The sequence below is a fragment of the Ochotona curzoniae genome, unplaced genomic scaffold (assembly GCF_017591425.1).
Source record: "Ochotona curzoniae isolate NIBS_2020 unplaced genomic scaffold, NIBS_Ocur_1.0 contig_291, whole genome shotgun sequence".
Taxonomy (NCBI): Eukaryota; Metazoa; Chordata; class Mammalia; order Lagomorpha; family Ochotonidae; genus Ochotona; species Ochotona curzoniae.
The window spans coordinates 14,394,730-14,413,469 of NW_024465649.1; the positions used below are offsets into that span (position 1 = coordinate 14,394,730).

Below are 18,740 nucleotides of genomic sequence, written 5' to 3' on the forward strand. Positions count from 1 at the left end.
GGATGGAAGAGCTGCAATGTGTGTGCTTGTGTGTACGCACTTTTCAAATGAGGTAGGAAAAGAAGGTTGAGAAATTTAAATAAATGTTTTAAAGATATTGTGTACCTGAACACTAAAGAAATCAGAGAAGGAAGGATTATTGTAAACTAATGATGTTGGGCACATCTATATATTTCACAATTATTTAGTATGCGTGGAGATGTGCACAACATTCCTTACTGAGTTTTATAGAATTTCACATCTTTTTGGTGTCCTCTGTGCTTTGTTTTTTATATATATATATTTTTTTATTTTGAATTATGTGATATAATTTTGTGTAGGCTGGGATTCCCTCCCCCAAACTCCCACCCCCTGACAGGTTATCCCTATTTTACTACAATGGTGTAGTCCTTCATAAGGAATCATAATTCTGTCAGTCTTCTTATTTAAGTGTACCCCAGCATTGTTGGTACAGTGTCAGACAATCCAGCATCCCATTGTCTACACATGTCCAACAGTTTCATTGGGAATCCGTATTTCGTCTGGAAGCAGGGATACATATTCTGTTATACTCCCAAATCTGTATATGTTAGACCCCAGTACTTCATCACTATACACTTCCATAATTGAGAAGCCATGAAACAAGGTCAACAACTGATATGAATTAGAACAAGAGCCACAACAACAACATCAACAACAAATCACAGCACCATGAAAAAACGTGTCACTGAGTAACCAACACATGAGTGTGACAAAAAGGAAACACAAGTCTCTTGGGAAAAATGATGCCACCGTGTAATCCATGAGCCAGTGATGAATTCAACAAGAGAAAAGAAATTATTTGGAATAAACAAAACTGAAATTAAAAAAAAAACATCTAAAATATATGGGATAGAGCCAAACAAACAAACAAAAGCAGTATGGATCAGATTATTGAAGTTACACTTTCCATGCTGGCTTCCTTATATAAGAGAGAACATATGGTATTTGTTCTTTTGTGATTGACTCATTTCACTGAGCATAATGGTCTCTAGCTGGGACCACCTAGTTGTAAATAGTATAATTTCATTCTTCTTAATAGCTGAATAACATTCCATGGAGTAGATGTACCACAGTTTCTTTTAACCACTCTTCTTTGGAAGCACATCTGGATTGTTCCCATGTCTTTGCTGCTTTAAACATTTTTAGTATTTTTCTAGTTGGGAAAAGGCATAATCTTGTTTGTTTCTTAGACTATCTGTGTAGTTCCAGGGGACTTGACATTCTAAGAAGGGATATATTTGAAGTGTTTAAAGTATTCTTGTAAGACAGGTTGAAAAATTGTAGATGAGTTGCTTTCTAGATATCTTCTAGTAAAGTTTAGTATTTTGTGCTATTCACCAAGAATTTTTTGTTATATCAAAAAATGTTTTACAATTTTACAGTATTAACAAATACTGATATCAATTGTTGCCTCCTTTTTATGATTCTTAAAATATCACAATTCTTTAGAAAGCTTGTATTTATTTATTTTTGCGGAAAGCTTGTACTTTTAAATCAAAGATGGAGATTCTTGACTTTCCATAGAACGTGCATCCATTTTGTTTATTGAGGTGGTTGTAGACTGTAAGTCTACAGATATTAATATGTTTGTTTTCCTTTGAACTGTAGATGCTGGGCTCTTGCATTGTTTGGTGGAAATGGTGAGACAGGATTTGAGCAAAATTCTACCTACTCAGTGTTTAGCATTTCTATTACACTGACCGATGAGGGCTATGAACATTTCTACGAGGTAAATAATGAAAATGAAGTTGCTTTTCTTTTATGTGAATATCACTTCATGCAAAAGACTAACCCGATATTTTGTTTTCAGGTTGCTCATACTGTCTTTCAGTATTTAAAAATGCTACAGAAGCTAGGCCCAGAACAAAGGTAATGAATACTTCTTAGAATGAGGCCAGGAATTAATGGTAGTGGATGTCGGCTTCTTTTTTGTTTTGTTTAATAGGCACTGGGATTTCCCATCCTCCTCCCCAAATGCCCTCCTCTCTGCACTGATTTTCCCTCTAGTTTTACAATGGGTGTGAACGTTCATAAGTCTATCATGCTGCCATTGAAGTGTCTCCCGACAGTGTAGGCAGGGACAGTGTCAGAGTCCAGCATCCTACTGTCAGGGCATCTTCAGCCATTTCACTGGGAATCCATCCTTGTTCTGTATGCATAGAGACATACTGCTCTCTGTCTTCACCTCTGAGCATATCAGTTTCTGCAATACTTCCAGTATGCATCCCCTTAAACACAGAGTCCGTGTACAAAGTGCACAACAGGGAGAAAAATAGTAGGTGTTCATCAACATGAAGTTAACGAACATGCAACAAAAATACCAGTGTGTCGCTGGAGTGGTGAAAAAGAGTATCAAGAACATTTAGGAATAGATGCCAGCACGTGACCCATGTGTTGCTTAAGAAATTTCAGCAACAATTAGAACATTCCATTACTCATGAGATGTGGCAATAACAGATGTCGGCTTTTGAGTTGCGCATAGACATCATGTAGTCTCACCTTGATGGATTTCCTCACCCGCTGTCATTGCTCATCCCCTATGTCTGAGTACACACGAAGGTTTTACATTTATGTGACCAGTCTGTTTGTCTCTCTCTTAACGGTTCTCTTCTATTCTAGTGTGAGAGACTATAATATTTCTTTTAATTGTAATTGTCTTTTTTTTTTTTTTTTTTTTACAGAATTTTTGAAGAAATTCAGAAAATTGAGGATAATGAATTTCATTACCAAGAACAGGTACTGGAAGTCAAATTGTTTCTGAAAGCGCCCTCTGACAAGTTGACACTGTTACATTGTTCCTATTTTTGGCAGTGTCATTCAGTTTTAACTCTGCTATTCACACATGGGACTTTTAAGATGGCCTGAGACAGCAGGACAGTCACTGTTGTGTTTTTAGTAATTTATTGTGAATAAAACTATGAGAGGATTAGGCAGGTTGTGTAGATCATAGTGTAGGACAGTCACTTATCTCTGTACTTTGTTGCTTTGTTAAATATTCATGAAGAGTTTGCTATGGTATTTGCTAGTTTGGAAATTCAAATATTGTATAGGTATTCTGTATGGTAGTATTTACCTTGTGCTTCAGGATTTCAGGGGAAGGAAAGCAGTTTCCTGGCTAAGAGATAGTTTCATAGATTCGATAAATTTGAATTAAGGTCAGCATTAAAAAATGTTAGGTTTAGCACATAAATATGTAACTGTGGTGTATTAGAAAAAAGTTAATGATACTATTTGTCTTGTCGTGGCATATGAAATGCATAAGGTTGAAAGGAAAGTTTTAGAGCAAAAGGATGTGTTGTTTTGTAAACCCTTTTTATTCCTTGGACCCTTTTGAAAATGTGCTATATCCAGTAGACTTCTCCATAGAATAAATAGCACTTCATCTCAGCTTTTTATGTTTTAGAAAAATTGCCATCGTAGTATAATGATGACTGACATTCAGCACCTGAATTCATCAACTGTCAGTATTTTGTGAAAGAAAGAAAATGTATTTCCTTCACCCCAAGTTGTATGAGAATTAATGACAGCTTGATATTTTAGGCCAAACGTTTTTTAATTTTAAAGGCATTCCATTGTATAACTTCATTAGAGCAGTGAGTTAGGAAATTTGTACGTTGAAACAATACAGTCCATCTGTATACTCCAAAAATGAAGTACAGTACTTGCAAAAGAATATTTAAATTAAGTTTTCCAAATAATAAAACACAGTCATATGTATCTCTTTATTAATGCATTAAATAACAAAGTCTGATGATTGCCACAGTTCTTTAGTACTGTGCACATTTTGAGATATCTCCAGCAACCACACTGTGATTTCTGTTATTTATGGTCATAATACTATTTTGGTTTGTTTCCTATACTCATAACTGGAAGAAAAAGCAAAATAGAGGCTGAAAAGAATAAATCCATAAACTCTCCCAACTCCAAATCATGGATTCTTTTGAATTTGTGCCTTGCTATCTTATTAATAATTATGGAGAATATTTGTGGAATTGGGATGTAAGAGCCCCTGAATTACCAGTTCATAGGACATGTGGAATGTTGGCTTTTGGGGCCAACACCAGGGACTCTTCTGTTACATTAAGTATGTGATAGCAAGGACATCAAAACTATAGGTTTCCGGTTGCTATTGACGCCTGTGTAATCTACTTGATATACTTGAAATTGTTTGATGTTGGAAATAGAGCCTGTCATGACTCCTGTTGGCCATTAGAAGGTCTTATACATACTACATCCTGTAAAATAGAGTGATATGCATAGAGCGTGTGGTCCTACCATCTGCTTTGCCAGGGGTGATTTTTAGTCACCTCATCAGCTGTGCTGGCAACTGTTGGGCTGGAACTGTGGCAGGGAAGAAGTAGGAGCGAGAGTTTTGAGGTATAAGTATTACCCAAATCCCTTTTTTCTTTTTTTCTTACTGAAAATATCTATTCTTACAAGAATTAATATTTTGTTTGAAAGGGATAATTAATAGAGTGAGAGAGATCTTCTTTTTGCTGATTCAGTTCCGAAATGGTCACAATGGCCAGGACTGTGTCACTCCAAAAGCCAGGAGCCCAAAACTCCTGGTCTCCCATGTGGTTCATAGGGACCAAGCACTTGGCCAGTCTTTTGCTGCTTTCCAAGATGCATTAAGAGGGAGCTGAATCAGAAATGAGGTAGTTGAGATTCAAATCATATGGGATTTATTTATTTTAAAGATTTTATTTATAAATCAAAATAAAAATTTATTTGAAACAGTTACAGAGAGGGAGAGACAAACATTTTCCAGCTATTGGTTCACTCCCCAGATAGCTGCATTGCAGCACTGGATCAGGCTTTAGCCAGGAGCCAGAAACCAAGAACTTCTTCCAGGTTTTTAACATGAGTTGCAGAGTTCCATATGCTTGGGCTATTTTATTCTACTTTTTCCCAGGCCATTAAGAAGGGGCTGGATCTGAAGTGGGTCACAAATTGGCAAATTGGCACCCATATGGAATTGTCCCGTCCAGCAGGACAGTCAACGGGTGTCACAACCAACGTAGGAGAGAATGAAGGGACAAGAGACACGAAGAATGGACAGTAAGACAGGATGTCTGATCAAGCTGTTGGTTTATTGATTTCAACTGAGGGTTTTTATATTCTTCAGTAACTAAGGCTCAGGAAGGGAAGGAGAAACTGGGACACAAACCATGGTCTCAAGACCAGTTGTTCTTGAGCAACCACCATATCAACAATAGTAACCAGCATATCAACAATAGCATAGATAATCAGTAACAAGATGTCGGCAGATACAGCATAAATCACATTCTGAAACAGTTGCTAGAAACAATTGAAGCTAAATATGTGATTAGTTTCATAACCTCTTTCCCAAGCTTCTAGCCAACTGGGGGTTTTCCACTGGTCCATAGTTCTATATTCAAAATGGCTTCAGTGTGGCTATAGTACACGGCTCCTGACATGGAATGTTGGCATTGCTGGCAGTGGTTTTTATACCACACCGCAGGTCCCATTTTTCTGGATTTTAATATATGACCCCAGAGAAGCTTAATTTTGAAATTGTTGGCTTAAGTAGATCCATTTGTGTGTGTGTGTTTAAACATTTATACAGTTGTGCGTTTGGCTTGTTTTTATTGTTTAAAGATTATCTGAAAGGTGGATTTACAGAAAGAAGGAGAGACAGAAATCTTCTGTTTCCTGGTTCACTACCCAAATAGCTACAACAGCCAGAGCTGAGCCTGCACAAAGCCTGAAGCCTGGCGTCTCTTCAGAGTCTCACATAGATACAGGGATCTGAGTACTTGGGCCATTCTCTGCTGGCTTCCCAGGCACTTTAGCAGATAACTGGATTAGAAGTTAGGCAGGCTGGACCCAGCATAGTAGCCTCATGATTAAATCCATGCGTTGCATGTGCCAGGATCCCATTTGGGCACTGGTTCATATCCTGACTGCTCCACTTCTCATCCAGCTACCTGCTTATGGCCTGGGAAAGCAAGTAGAGGGTGGCACCCAAAGCCTTGGAACCCTGTACTCAGTTGGGAGATCCGGAAGAAAACCCTAGTTTCAGATCAGCTTAGCTCAGGCAACTGTGACCACTTGGGGAGTGAACCAGTAAATGGCAGATCTTTGTCTCTCCTTCTCTCTGCAGATCTTCCTTTCCAATTAAAATAAATCAATCGTTTAAAAAAAAATGGGGCAGCCAGGACTTGAACAGCACTCATATGGGATGCCAGAGTTGTGGGCAGTAGCTGAGCTTGTTAGGTCACAGTGGTGTCCGCCATCCCAATTCTGTTAAACAAAGTTGAGATATCTGCTCTTCAGAATTATTTCTAGCTTTCATTTAAAAAAGAAAATAGGAATGGCTTTTTCAAACTCTTTTTTAAAAAATGTTAGAATTTTTAAAAATTTCACACAGGAATATAGATCCATATATTTTAATCTGTTAATCTGTTCTATAGATTAACTATTTGAACTAGTATATGATGAGAAAGCTGTTTAATTAGGTACTTTTCTGTAGGCAGAAAAGCAGGAACAATCATAGCAGGCAGTGAGAGATTATATGGTAACCAAAAAATGAGAGATTAGATAATAGTACATGTTTAAGAGGATGTGAAGAAATTGGAACTGTGTCCACTGCCAGTGGAACAAAAGCTACTTCGGTAGCCTTTCTTTGAAAAGCTAAACACAGTTGTCATATGGCCAGCAGTTTCACCTGTAGTTATACATCCAACAGAACTGAAAACATTTGTGCGCAAAAAAACTTACGATGCACAAATGATTTTTTTTTTGAAGAATTTATTGTATCTTCTATTGGAAAATCAGATTACAGACAGAAGGAGTGACAGAAAGATCTTTTATCTGCTGGGTTACTCCTCGTATAGCTGCAATAGTTGGAACTGAGCTGATCCAAAGCCAGGATCCAGGAATCTCTTCCAGGTCTCCAAGGGTTTGGGCCATCCTGCACTGTCTTTCCAGGCCACAAACAGGGAACTGGATGGGAAATGGAGTAGCCGGGACACAGACCGGCGCCTACATGGAATCCTGGAGCATTCAAGGCGAGGATTTAGCTACTAGGCTATTATGCCGGGCCCCTGCACAGATGATCTTACCTGCATTGCTTCTTATAGCTCAAAAGTGCAAAGAACCCCAGATGTCCATGTACTGATGAATGGATAAGGTAAAGGTGGAATATGCATGTTATAAAATATTGTTTAGCTATGAGAAGAGCTTATCTACTTAACACATGAATGAACTTTGAAAATAGACTAAATGAAAGAAGACAGTTATAAAGAGTCACATAGTAAATGAATTTGCTTATATAAAATACCCCAGAATAGGTAATTTTTCACAGAGACAGGACATAGATTTAATGGCTACTGGGTGTTGGGAGAAGTCAGTAGTGGAGAGTCAACTGCCTAATGGGTGTGAGGCTTTCTTTTGAAACGATCCAAGTGTTTTGAAATTGTGGTGTTTTTGAGATTGTGGTAGTGGTAGCTCAGCTTTGCAAATATGCTAAAAATCACTCATTTGTACACTTTAAAAGGATACTTTCCATGTGTGTGAGTTTGATCTACAAAAAAGTTAATAGTTTATATTCAAGTGTTCCCCCGCCCCACCAACACCTTGTTTGATACTTTGGCACGAAGGTCTGCTTTTAAGCACGATTCTTAGAGCTTTCTCACAAGAAATTATGGTATCACTCAGTTTTGTACCATACTGATTAGAAATTAACTTGCACGTAATTAGCTGCCAAAAAAGAGAGATTAGAATGGTAGGAGTCTTCAAGCAGTAATGATAATTCAATACTTAGTCACGGGTGGTTCAGAAAGATTTTTTGGGGAATGCTCACAGTGACTCTTTATTTTTATGTTAAAAAGTAATGTTCTGTAGGTCAGTGTGTGCGTATCTCATTTCTGCTCTACTTTTATTTCACCTTCACTTTTATTCTATTTTCTATTGGTTGAGAAATGACCCATATTGTATAAGGAAGGCCTGGGCAGAATGATATTTTGAGTGGCCACCCCTGCACCCTCATTCACTAGGTGACTGCAGAAGTCATCTAATATATCTGAATCTATTTCAGTCTTAAAAATTCTGTGTATCTGAATACTCAGTAAATACTTGGTTGTTTTCTTCTGGAAAAAATATTTCTGTTTCATAAAGGTCAGAGAACTTGTGATTAGCTCTTTTGTTTTTAATTGAAGTAAAACACGTTGATTTAACCCATGATTACAAAAGGTTTTTAGGTGATTGTGCTGTAGTGATAAGACCTCAGCCTTTAATGACCTCACAGTCATGTTGGGAGTATTTGACTGTTAAACAGTCATTTGCAGTTCACTGTGATAACTACAGGTGTGAAGACAAAACTGTGACAGGAGTAGAACTCTTGTGGGCCTGCACAGGCTCAAAATAGGAAGTGGTAGAATGCGGGGTTAATCATCAGGTAAGCCGGTGCAGCTGTTTTAATGGAACTCTGGACCTCATATTTAAGAAATATATTTATATATTTGAAAGGCAAAGAGAGAAACAGCCCTTTTCTATTTGTTTATCCCTCAAGTTTCCCTAAAATTTGGGGCTAATCTGGGGTAAAACTGAGTTGGGAATTCTGTGATGACCCAAGGCATGGTTGCTGCTCCCACGGTTGGCCTTGGCACGAAGCCAGAACCAGAAATTGGACTAGTGTGGGATGCAGAGTCTTCAGCTACTAGTCTAAACACTCATTCCTTGAACATTAGATTCTTAAGCTGCAGTTAGGTCTGCTTATATCTGTTTAAAAGAGTTGGTTTCATTCTTAGAGAAAATTTGTATGATACAAATAAATGGAGTTAATGGAGAGGTTTCTGGTCTGAAACAATGTTTTCTCTTTACAGACTGATCCAGTTGAATATGTGGAAAACATGTGTGAAAACATGCAGCTATATCCACTGCAGGACTTTCTCACTGGAGATCAGCTGCTCTTTGAATACCAGCCAGATGTAAGGAGGTTTGCACTTCTCAAGCTTGTTTAGGGAAAGTGAAGAATATGAAAGTACAGAAATAAATTTAAGAACTGTGGGAATGGGGAAAATGTGCTTATATTTTTAGTCAGGATATTTCTGACTTAAAAAAAAGTAATGATTTTTATCTGATAAGAAGAGAGAAAAAGACACAAGACAGAGTTTATCAAATGTATGAAACAGCTGAAGTTGGTTCAGGCGAAAACTGAGTCCAGAACTCAGTCTGGGTCTCTCCTGTGTAGGTGACAGGGACTCAGTACTTGGTCATCATCTGCTGCCTTCCAGGATCCGCATTCAAACAAGCTTCTCCCAGTTTCCTGGAGTTGGAAGTAGAATGGGGATTTTAACCCAGCCACTCCAGTATATGGGATGCAGGGTGTTCCAAATTGTATCTTAATAAATATATCCAATGCCAGCCCCCCCCCCCCTTTAAATAGAAGAAATGTTAAGACTTGTGGATAGTTTATTTTGTGTTTTATTTTGTTTTTATTTGAAAGGCAGTTACACAGAGGAGTGACAGAGATCTGCCAGGAGCTCCTGGGTCTCCCATGCTGGGGCAGAGTCCCAAGCACTTGGGCCATCCTCCATTGCTCTCCCAGGCCATAAGCTGGGACACATTTTGGAAGTGGAGCAGCCAGGAAATGAACCAGCACCTGATATGGGAAGCTCTAGGAAGCTTAACCTATTGTGCCACAGCACTAGCCCAGATAATTTCTTTTGGTTCCTTTAAATGATGATCTTTTAATTCAAAAGGAGAAAAACCTAAATTTTCAAGGTGATTTTAGTTTAACAGGTATTGAAACAACTACAAGAAATGGTCAGATCAATTCTTGGTGTGGGCATCAGGGTGCCACAAGTTAAGCCACCTCCTGGGACATTTGCATCTCAGAGTGGTGGCTTGAGTCCCTGCTTACTCTGTGCTTCTGAATCAACTTCCACCACTGCGCCTTGGAGACAGTGGATGTGGCTAAGTACCTGGGTTACGCCACCCCCTGGCACATGCACTTGGAGTTCCTGGTTTCTGGTTCTGCCTGGCCCCATCCTGGCTGTTACAGGGCATGTGGACAGAATATCCCTGTCTCTCTCTCTCTTATTCTTCCTTTCAAATAATAAGTGAATAAACAGACATTAAAAAACCAATTCCTAAACATTACTTGGCTTCTAAACAAACTTGAAAAAATACTTGCTTTTCAGTTTAAAGATTTAGGATAATTGTTCATGACTTTAAAAATGTTAGAAAAATATAAGATCCCTTGATTTTAAAACATATGACTTATTCATAATACAAATACACATACACAATACAAAGCCTTGGTCAGAGTCACTATTGCACTACCAGAGTATGGCATTTTGCAGCTTAGAGTGTAGCAGTTGTCAACCCTGGGCAGTTTTGCCCCATGAAATACTTTTCAGTGTGTGGAGATGGTTTGGTTGTCACGTCTAAGGGGGATTGGGTAGGGAGGCATCTGGGGTCTGGTGTGCAGAAGACAGAAATGCCACTGACCATCCTGTAATGCAGAAGGTGCACGTCACCACAAGCAATTGTTTAGCCCAAGATGGTCATAGTGCTGAAGGTCAGGAACTTTGGCAAAGAACATTTCTAAATAATTTTAATGAAGTTGGGAAAAGTAAAGGAGGAACTAAACCACATAGACATCCCTAGGGTGGGTGTGTTTAGGGGCCTCTGTGTGTGTGTGAGTGCCACTTACTGTTTTTTCTCAAAGGGGTGGTTTTAAAATGGTAGTTAGGATTCCACACCAACCTACAAAATCTTTTGTTTGGCGTTTATCACATCAGTAGCGTTACTGAAGGAAATCTTGCATTAGCATCATTCTTGGGTGTGAGGTAATATAAAACATGGCTGTTAAGATCATGTTCTTTGAAATCATGTGCCAACTTGCTTAGGATTCTGCTTTTGCTGCTCTTAAATGTATTTTGTGCAAATTACATAACCTTTAATCCATGCAAATTATTTAACTTTTAATCTGTGAAGCTAAATATTAATCTTGATAGAATGGATATACCATAGGGATTTTTTTTAAGTGGTGATTGAAATAACATTTGTTAACCACTGCTTGGCACATAGTAAAAGGTTAGTAAAGGATAGCTATTTTTACTGCTGGTGTTATTAATATATAGGACTAGAGAATTGAGCAGTGTCCAAAGAATTATCAAAAAATTTGTTTGATATTTGTCAGTTATACCTCAGAAGCCTGCAAGGTTTGGGCTGCTTCTACTGTGACTAGTTTCTTGAGCATTAAGGTGCTAGGACCATGGGGACGGCCAACAGAATTGTTACCGTGTGTGTCTCTTCCCTTCCTCCCTTTTATTAGGTCATTGCTGAAGCCCTTAATCAGCTAGTTCCTCAAAAAGCAAATCTTGTTCTTCTGTCTGGTGCTAATGAGGGAAAGTGTGACCTCAAGGAGAAATGGTTCGGGACTCAATATAGTATAGAAGGTAAAATATTTAACAGCTATCCTACATTTATTTAGATCTGACTCACCTGGGAATTTTTATACTTTCATAATATTTTTAATGGTTTTATGGGGGGACAGTATTTTTTTTGAAAGCTCACTTTGAAATGAAATACTATTTTGTTGGATGTTATTTTTTGCTATATTATGTCTTTATAAAGTAAGGAAAAATCCTATTTTGATATTTTAGGGTCAGAATTTTAAATTTTATTACAGAAATTTGATTCTAAAATTTCAGTGTGCATGTGTATCACCTGGAGGCATTATTACAGTGGGGTTTTGGTTCAGTGGATGTGGATAGGGTCTAAGAATCCATTTCTAGGGATGTTGCAGGTGATGCCAGTGCTTTTCAGATCACACTGAGTGCTAAGCTTCTAGCATGCCATGTCAGTCATAATGTTTCCTGAGAAAAGAAAATTGATCTGTGAAGGGCAGTTGAAACCTGGCTTGTTATTAGAAGAGTTCGTAATGTTGCCTTTGGTTTTCGAATCTGTTTTTCTTCTCTACAGATGTTCAGAACTCTTGGAGAGAACTGTGGAAGAGTGATTTTGAATTAAATCCAGAACTTCATCTTCCAGCTGAAAACAAGTACATAGGTTAGTAAAATAGCAAACATACAAAATCTACCCATGTGCTAATAAGTGTACCTGCATAGTATGTTATATTGTACATAATACCTTTGAAATAATTTCACATTCCCAATAATATTCTTGAGTTGACATTCTCTGTTCTTATTTTCTGCGTAAGCAAACTGAGGTTTAGTAAAGCAAAGTGAGTTGCTCAAGTTTTAGTTGGTAAATGTACTTAAGACACATTGATATTAGTCTTTTTTTTTTCTTGTATCATAGTTGATCCTTTCGTATCATTCTCTTTAGGACTTGTTACTTACTGTCTTGTATGTTTTTCAGTCTTCAAGGATGCATATTAGAAGGTTTTCAAATGAATGTAATGGATTTTAAGATCAGTGTAGTGGGTCATGAAAGTATATAGTGAGGAATAGCAAGGTATTTTTGCAAATAGAAAGGTATTAAAGACATTTTGTTCCACATAGATGTGTGTGTGTGCTTGCATATGTCTGCTTATTAGTTTTCAATGGAAAGGCAGCAGGTTTACAGAGAGAAAAATCTTCTGTCCGCTTGTTCACTCCCCGAGTAGCCACAATGGCCAGAGCTGTGCCGATCTGAAGTTGTTTCAGACCTAGGAGTTTCTTCAGGGTCTCACACATGGATACAGGGTCCCAAGGCTTTGGGCCATCATCCGTGCCCTCCACGCCACAGAGAGCTGGATGGGAAGTGGAGCAGCCAGGACATGAACTGGTGTTCAGTGGGATCCCAGCACATCCAAGGCGAGGATTAGCTACTGAGCTGTTGCATAGAGCCCTAAGATAATTTTTTTTTATATAATTATTGCTCCATGAATTTATTGCACTCCGGTATTTGAATTTAACTTGTTTTTGTTAAAAAATAAATGTTACCTAGAGTTCAGAATTCTGCTGAAAATCTGAATGAATTATTACTTTTTTCCTCTTTTAGCCACAGACTTCACTTTGAAGGCTTTTGATTGCCCTGAAACAGAGTACCCTGTTAAAATTGTGAATACTCCACAAGGTTGCCTGTGGTATAAGAAAGACAACAAATTCAAAATCCCCAAAGGTAAAAAAAATTCATTAAAGGAGTAAAATAAGTCACACAACTCTTTGTGAAAATCACTATATTAGTCTTTATATTTATCTTCTGTCTGTAACTCTGGTTTATAAATAAATTTGTAAAAAAATGAAAATTTAACTTGGACTTAAGGATGAGTTTATTAGAGGATTTAAAGAATGAATTAAGGGACAATAATAGATGTATAAAATAACAGATATATAAAATACAGATATATAAAATGAATGTCTGGATTTCTGTATTTATATTTGGTCTTCTCTTCTTCCAGCATATATACGTTTCCATCTGATCTCACCTTTGATACAGAAATCTGCTGCAAAGTAAGCCACTGTTTTCTTCTGGAAGACCTTTTTTTTGCTTAAAGAGATATTTTGTTTCGTTAGCAATCATTCATTATGTTCTCTGTTCGTATGTAAGATGTATTGTTGATTTATGTGAGGTTTTTTTGGTGGTTGTTGTATTTGAATCTATGCTAAACATTAACATGGAGTTGTGATTGTTTCATCCCATCACCCAAATGTAAAACGTCATAGGGAGCAGGCTGGTGATAGTTACTGGACTGGGAAAGCTCCTGCAAGACCAGTTCTCCTAGTCTGTAGTTAGGGCTTGGGGATGGGGGAGTGTCTGTTGTTCTTGTATATAAGGAGAGTGAAAGAATGTGATTATGTCTTGTTCTTAACAAATTACTTCCATGTTTATGTAGATAACTGTACTGTGGGAGTCAGGGGCCAAAATATGCTAAATCATACAGGAGGTAGGATGTACTCAAGACTCAAGATGTATTAGTGCACTTCTTCCTGTCCTTTGCCACTTACCCGTAAAATCCAACCTTTAAATGATGAGCAACACTAAAATTTATTAATAGCCATTCTAAAAAAATACGTTATGCTGGGCCCAGCACAGTGGCCTAGCGGCTAATGTCCTCACCTTGAACCTGCCGGGATCCCATATGGGTGCCGGTTCTAATCTCGGTGGCCCCACTTCCCATCCAGCTCCTTGCTTGTGGCCTGGGAAAGCAGTTGAGTACTCACATGGGAGTCCTGGAGGAAGTTCCTGGCTCCAGGTTTCGGACTGGCTCAGCTCCGGCCTTTGCGGCCACTTGGGGAATGAGTCAGCAGATGGAAGGTCTTTCTCTCCCTCACTCTGTAAATCTGATTTTCCAATAAAGATAAATAAATCCTTTAAAAAAAAATTACACTCTGCTTTCTGTCATATTTTAGACTTGTCAGAGAGCTTAGGCTTGGAGAATAGCCTTAATCTTCTCTCCAGTTGTTAATGATGCATGCTTATTTCCTTTACTCTTGTGATACACAAAGATACACACACACATAAAATCATTTATGTACATGACATGGAAAGGATTGGAAAGCGCTGGGGGAGGTGGAAGTTCCGTAATGTACCCATGAAGCTGAGTCCACAGTAAGCTCTCTTTACCTTTGAACTAAATAGGTATGCTGCTTTATATTCTGGAATAGGGGATTAACATTTTTTTCAAGCCCATGTTTTTAATTCTATTTTTTAAAAAAGATTTTTAAAAATTTTTGTTGAAAGTCAGATTTACAGAGAGAAGGATCTTTGCTTAGCTTCCCACATGACTGCAGTGGCCAGAGCTGAGGCGATCCAAAGACAGGAACCAGGAGCCTCTTCAGGGCTTCCATGTAAGGGCAAGTGCCCAAAGACTTGGGCCATCCTGTGCTTGCTTTCTTAGGTCATGATCAGAGAGCTAGGTTGGAACTGAAGTAGCCAGGTCACCAGCTGGCACCCATTTGTGATGTTGGCACTTGCAGATGGAGGATTAGCCTGTTGAGCCATGGCATCTGCCCATTACTCTACATTTTAATAAGTCTATTTTTTCATGTCTTTCTTGTCAACTAATGATGCCTTTTGTGTTTTCTACAGTGTGGTTCTCTTTGATATCTTTGTCAATATCCTTACCCATAACCTCGCGGAACCAGCTTATGAAGCTGATGTGGCACAGCTGGAGTACAAACTGGTAGCTGGAGAACATGGTTTAATTATTCGAGTGAAAGGATTCAACCATAAGCTACCTGTAAGTGCAAATACCCAGTTCTCATGCAGAGCTTTAAGGTATTTGTGCTTGTTATAAATTAGTACCAAGCACAGAGGGCTGTATGTGGGTGCTGGATAAAGGAAGGGGTATTTATTAGTGTAGATTATCATGTATTTTCTTGACCTATTTCTGCTGTTCTAACCTTGACTGACCATGTTTTAAAATGACATGTCTCATTAAATACTGGCTATGCACACATTGCAACTTACGCTTTAGGCTTGATTTACTTCATTTTGCTATTAGTTTCTCTCAGCCAACAGTGGTATTTAGGATGGTTGGGCTAAATTTTTACCTTACAAATTTGAAGGATCGTGCACATTGATTTCCTGGCATAGAGCAGTACTCAAAAGTTGTGTGTCTTTCCCCTCCTGTTGCATCCTCCCATTGTTTAAGGTATGTGTGTCTTATTTCTCATGTAAAAGTTCTGGGGTTTTTAGAAACAAGGTGTATATCATTTTGGAAGTCTATCTCTAGGCATGAATGTGTTCCAGTGTGGTGGTATCAAAAACTACTTATTTAGGCAGAGGAAAAAAATAAAAGGTGCTAATAACCAAGAGTTAGATCATAAAATATCAAGTAAAATAATGCAGTTTTATATTTAGGCTTCTTAGGTATAGTATGTATAATGTTAAGGTTTGGGGAACTGAGTTCATAGAAGAGAAAACTAGAGGAAAGGGTCCGTCAGAAGTTAGACCTCTCCTGAGACATGCTAGCCTCTACTTTGGCATAACTCTGAGCTCTTGTCTTTGCACCTTTACACCTCTTTGAGTATAAAGGTAGGGCTTGAGAGGAGGTATCATGGAGTATTTTTTCTTAACTTTTAACGTTAGAGTATGATTTTGGTTCTAAAAAAAGTGAGTATAGTGGTTATCATTTGATAACTACTACATTTGGAAAGTTTTGAAAAATATAAGGCGTAGAAAGCATTTGATGATCTTAATTTTATGATGCTTACATAGCCTTAATACTAAAAGGTAATAGAAGATTTGAGATCAGTATCACCTATAGAATATAGGTGATAAATATAAACTTCTTAAAAATTTAAAAATCAAATCCAGCAATATAGCAAAAATAACAACTCACTGTAACCAAGTACTAGGAATAGCAGGGTTATTTAGTATTAGGAAGTTGATGCGCATAGCTCAGTCTAATGCAAGTCAAATGTGAACCACTACATTAATAAGTGATAAATGTTAGAATATAACTTCATAAATTTGAGTTCATGTTTCTAGTAGAAAGGAATTAACAGATAACTTAAACAATAAAATTTCTAAAAACTAGTAAATAACAATTGTTCCATTAAATGATGAAATACTAAACATTAAAAATAGGAATGAGCCAAAAATAATCCATGATCACTTCTATTATTTCATTGTTTTAGATGTAATTACTGTGATAAAATGGGAAACTGAAATAAGTTTTTGGGAAATAAACTATTTTTATAGATTATGATTAAAATCTTAGAAACCTTGAGATCTAAATAAAACCTCTAAAATAAAACCCCAAAATAAAACGATTTGCAGTGATGGCATAAGTACTTTATCACTGCCATCCAGATGGGAATCCTGATTTAGTTCCTGGCTCCTGGCTTCAGCCTGGCCCAACTCTGAGCACTGTATGCATTTGTGGATGGTAGCTTTGTCCCTCTACTCCTTTCCTGTTTTTGTCCCTCAAGTAAATTAAAAAAAAAAAATCAGTCAATAAAAGGAATTTGGATGTGATATGACTGGCCATGGGATTGATTTGTCAAAAATCAATGGCCTTTTTCTTATAGTAGCAATAACCACTTAGTACTGGATGGTAACAAATCCATTTACAGTGTTATCTGGAAAAAAAAATACATAGCAATAAATAGGAAGGGTAGAGAAACTGGCTAAAGAAAATTTTAAATCTTACTGAAATATAAAAAGAAGATAAGAGACTCATCATATTTCTGCATAGGACAGCTTGAAATTTAAAATGTGTGGTTGCTTCCAAAATTTATATGTAAGAATGTTCTTCTAATTAAAGTTACATTTTAGTGTGGGGGTGGGGGATGCTGAATATTACTGTTTCAGAATTCATTTGGGAAGAACCAGTGTTTCATGAAAATGATAGATAAATGAAGAATTGTTGCTCTAAATTTAGCAGTGATTGAGTATTTTGGTCCCCAGTGAATCTGAGTCATTTTACTTTTCTGTGTGCCTCATCATGTCTAGTATCATGCTAAGCCCTGGCAAAAACCAATTAACATGCTAGCCTCCCCGCCCCCACCCCGTGTACTTCCAAGCTTTTCCACTTACGGTATCTCTTTTCTTTCAGCTACTCTTTCAGCTTATTATTGACTACTTAGCGGAGTTTAACTCCACGCCAGCTGTTTTCACCATGATAACCGAGCAGCTGAAGAAGACCTACTTTAACATCCTCATCAAACCTGAAACTCTGGCCAAGTGGGTATACACAGGACCAGCGTTTATATTGAGGGCCTGAAAATATTTGCCTTCCTAGGTGGGGAGCCTCTGGGATAAGGCTTGTAGTTCCAGCGCTAGTTAACATACTAGAGTTGTTGTGGTTTAGGAAACCAGCTTATTGGTTTATAAGACTTCTAAACCCACCTCACACAGTTGTCTGTGACTAGGACTGAAAGTAATGTATTACATTTTATGAGAGCCTAGAAGTAAAAAAGGAGGTGAGAAGATATTTTCTCCATTCTTTGTAAGTAACAGTTTAAAAATTACTGGCTTAGTTGTAGCCCAGAATTATTTACTGGTGCCTTTAGTGTGTTGGGTGTTGTGGTGAATAGCTGAGTTAAATTGTGTCATATTTCATGTCTCTGGCAATCTCAGCTATCCAGAATGCAGTCCCTTTTCTATGAGACAGCCAGGAGGCCGCGGGCTCGGGCCTGCCAGTGCTTCTGTCCTCTGCTACTTGGCATTCCCCTTGGACCTTTCAGCAGGGCCTTGGCTTACTTCAGTCCAGGGTTGATGGCAGCAGTAAGATAACTGTAAATTAAAGAGAAGTACCCCAAAGGGATATGAGTTTTTGTGGGGGACACAGAAAGAGCCTGTCAAACCAAGCATAGCCCTTTGAGCACATCATTTCAAAATCCTTAATAACTCACGGTCTGATCATAATGTGGTACCAAAACTGATAACCAAATATAAATTTGAGAGCTGTCTGCAATTCTTGATGTGATGAATAGCCCTGCATACCTAGAAGCCTGAATATTACTTTATCCATTGAAATATTACTTAACTAAAATCTAATAACTCCAGAAATTTACTGTATTAAAGTATAGAACAGAAATTTACTGTTGAGGATTTATGTACTAGATTTATTATAACAAATTCATATATGTGTGTGTGTTCATTTGATTCTCACTGAAGTTATGAATGGGAAGCAGTATTGCTTTCCTTGTATTACAGATAAAGCCATTGACTCACAAATATAAGGCAAATTTTCAAATTCAAACAACTTGGATAGGGGAACATTGGGGTGGGAATGAGCTTACACTGATTTTGGACTGGACTGATTACTTATGCATGTTGTCACTGCA

The 18,740-nt window shown here is 37.8% G+C and overlaps 1 protein-coding gene across 3 annotated transcripts in view; it reads left to right on the forward strand.

Annotated features, from left to right (window-relative positions):
- Positions 1 to 18,740, forward strand: part of NRDC (nardilysin convertase) — an 84,495-nt gene that overhangs the window by 58,031 nt on the left and 7,724 nt on the right. For all 3 annotated transcript variants that reach the window (XM_040978548.1, XM_040978547.1, XM_040978549.1), the window contains 10 exons: positions 1,630 to 1,750; positions 1,832 to 1,890; positions 2,703 to 2,757; positions 8,871 to 8,975; positions 11,330 to 11,453; positions 11,980 to 12,066; positions 13,003 to 13,122; positions 13,403 to 13,454; positions 15,034 to 15,184; positions 17,507 to 17,634. In XM_040978548.1, coding sequence (XP_040834482.1) covers positions 1,630 to 1,750; positions 1,832 to 1,890; positions 2,703 to 2,757; positions 8,871 to 8,975; positions 11,330 to 11,453; positions 11,980 to 12,066; positions 13,003 to 13,122; positions 13,403 to 13,454; positions 15,034 to 15,184; positions 17,507 to 17,634 — 1,002 coding nt within the window. The remainder of the gene's footprint in view (positions 1 to 1,629; positions 1,751 to 1,831; positions 1,891 to 2,702; positions 2,758 to 8,870; positions 8,976 to 11,329; positions 11,454 to 11,979; positions 12,067 to 13,002; positions 13,123 to 13,402; positions 13,455 to 15,033; positions 15,185 to 17,506; positions 17,635 to 18,740) is intronic.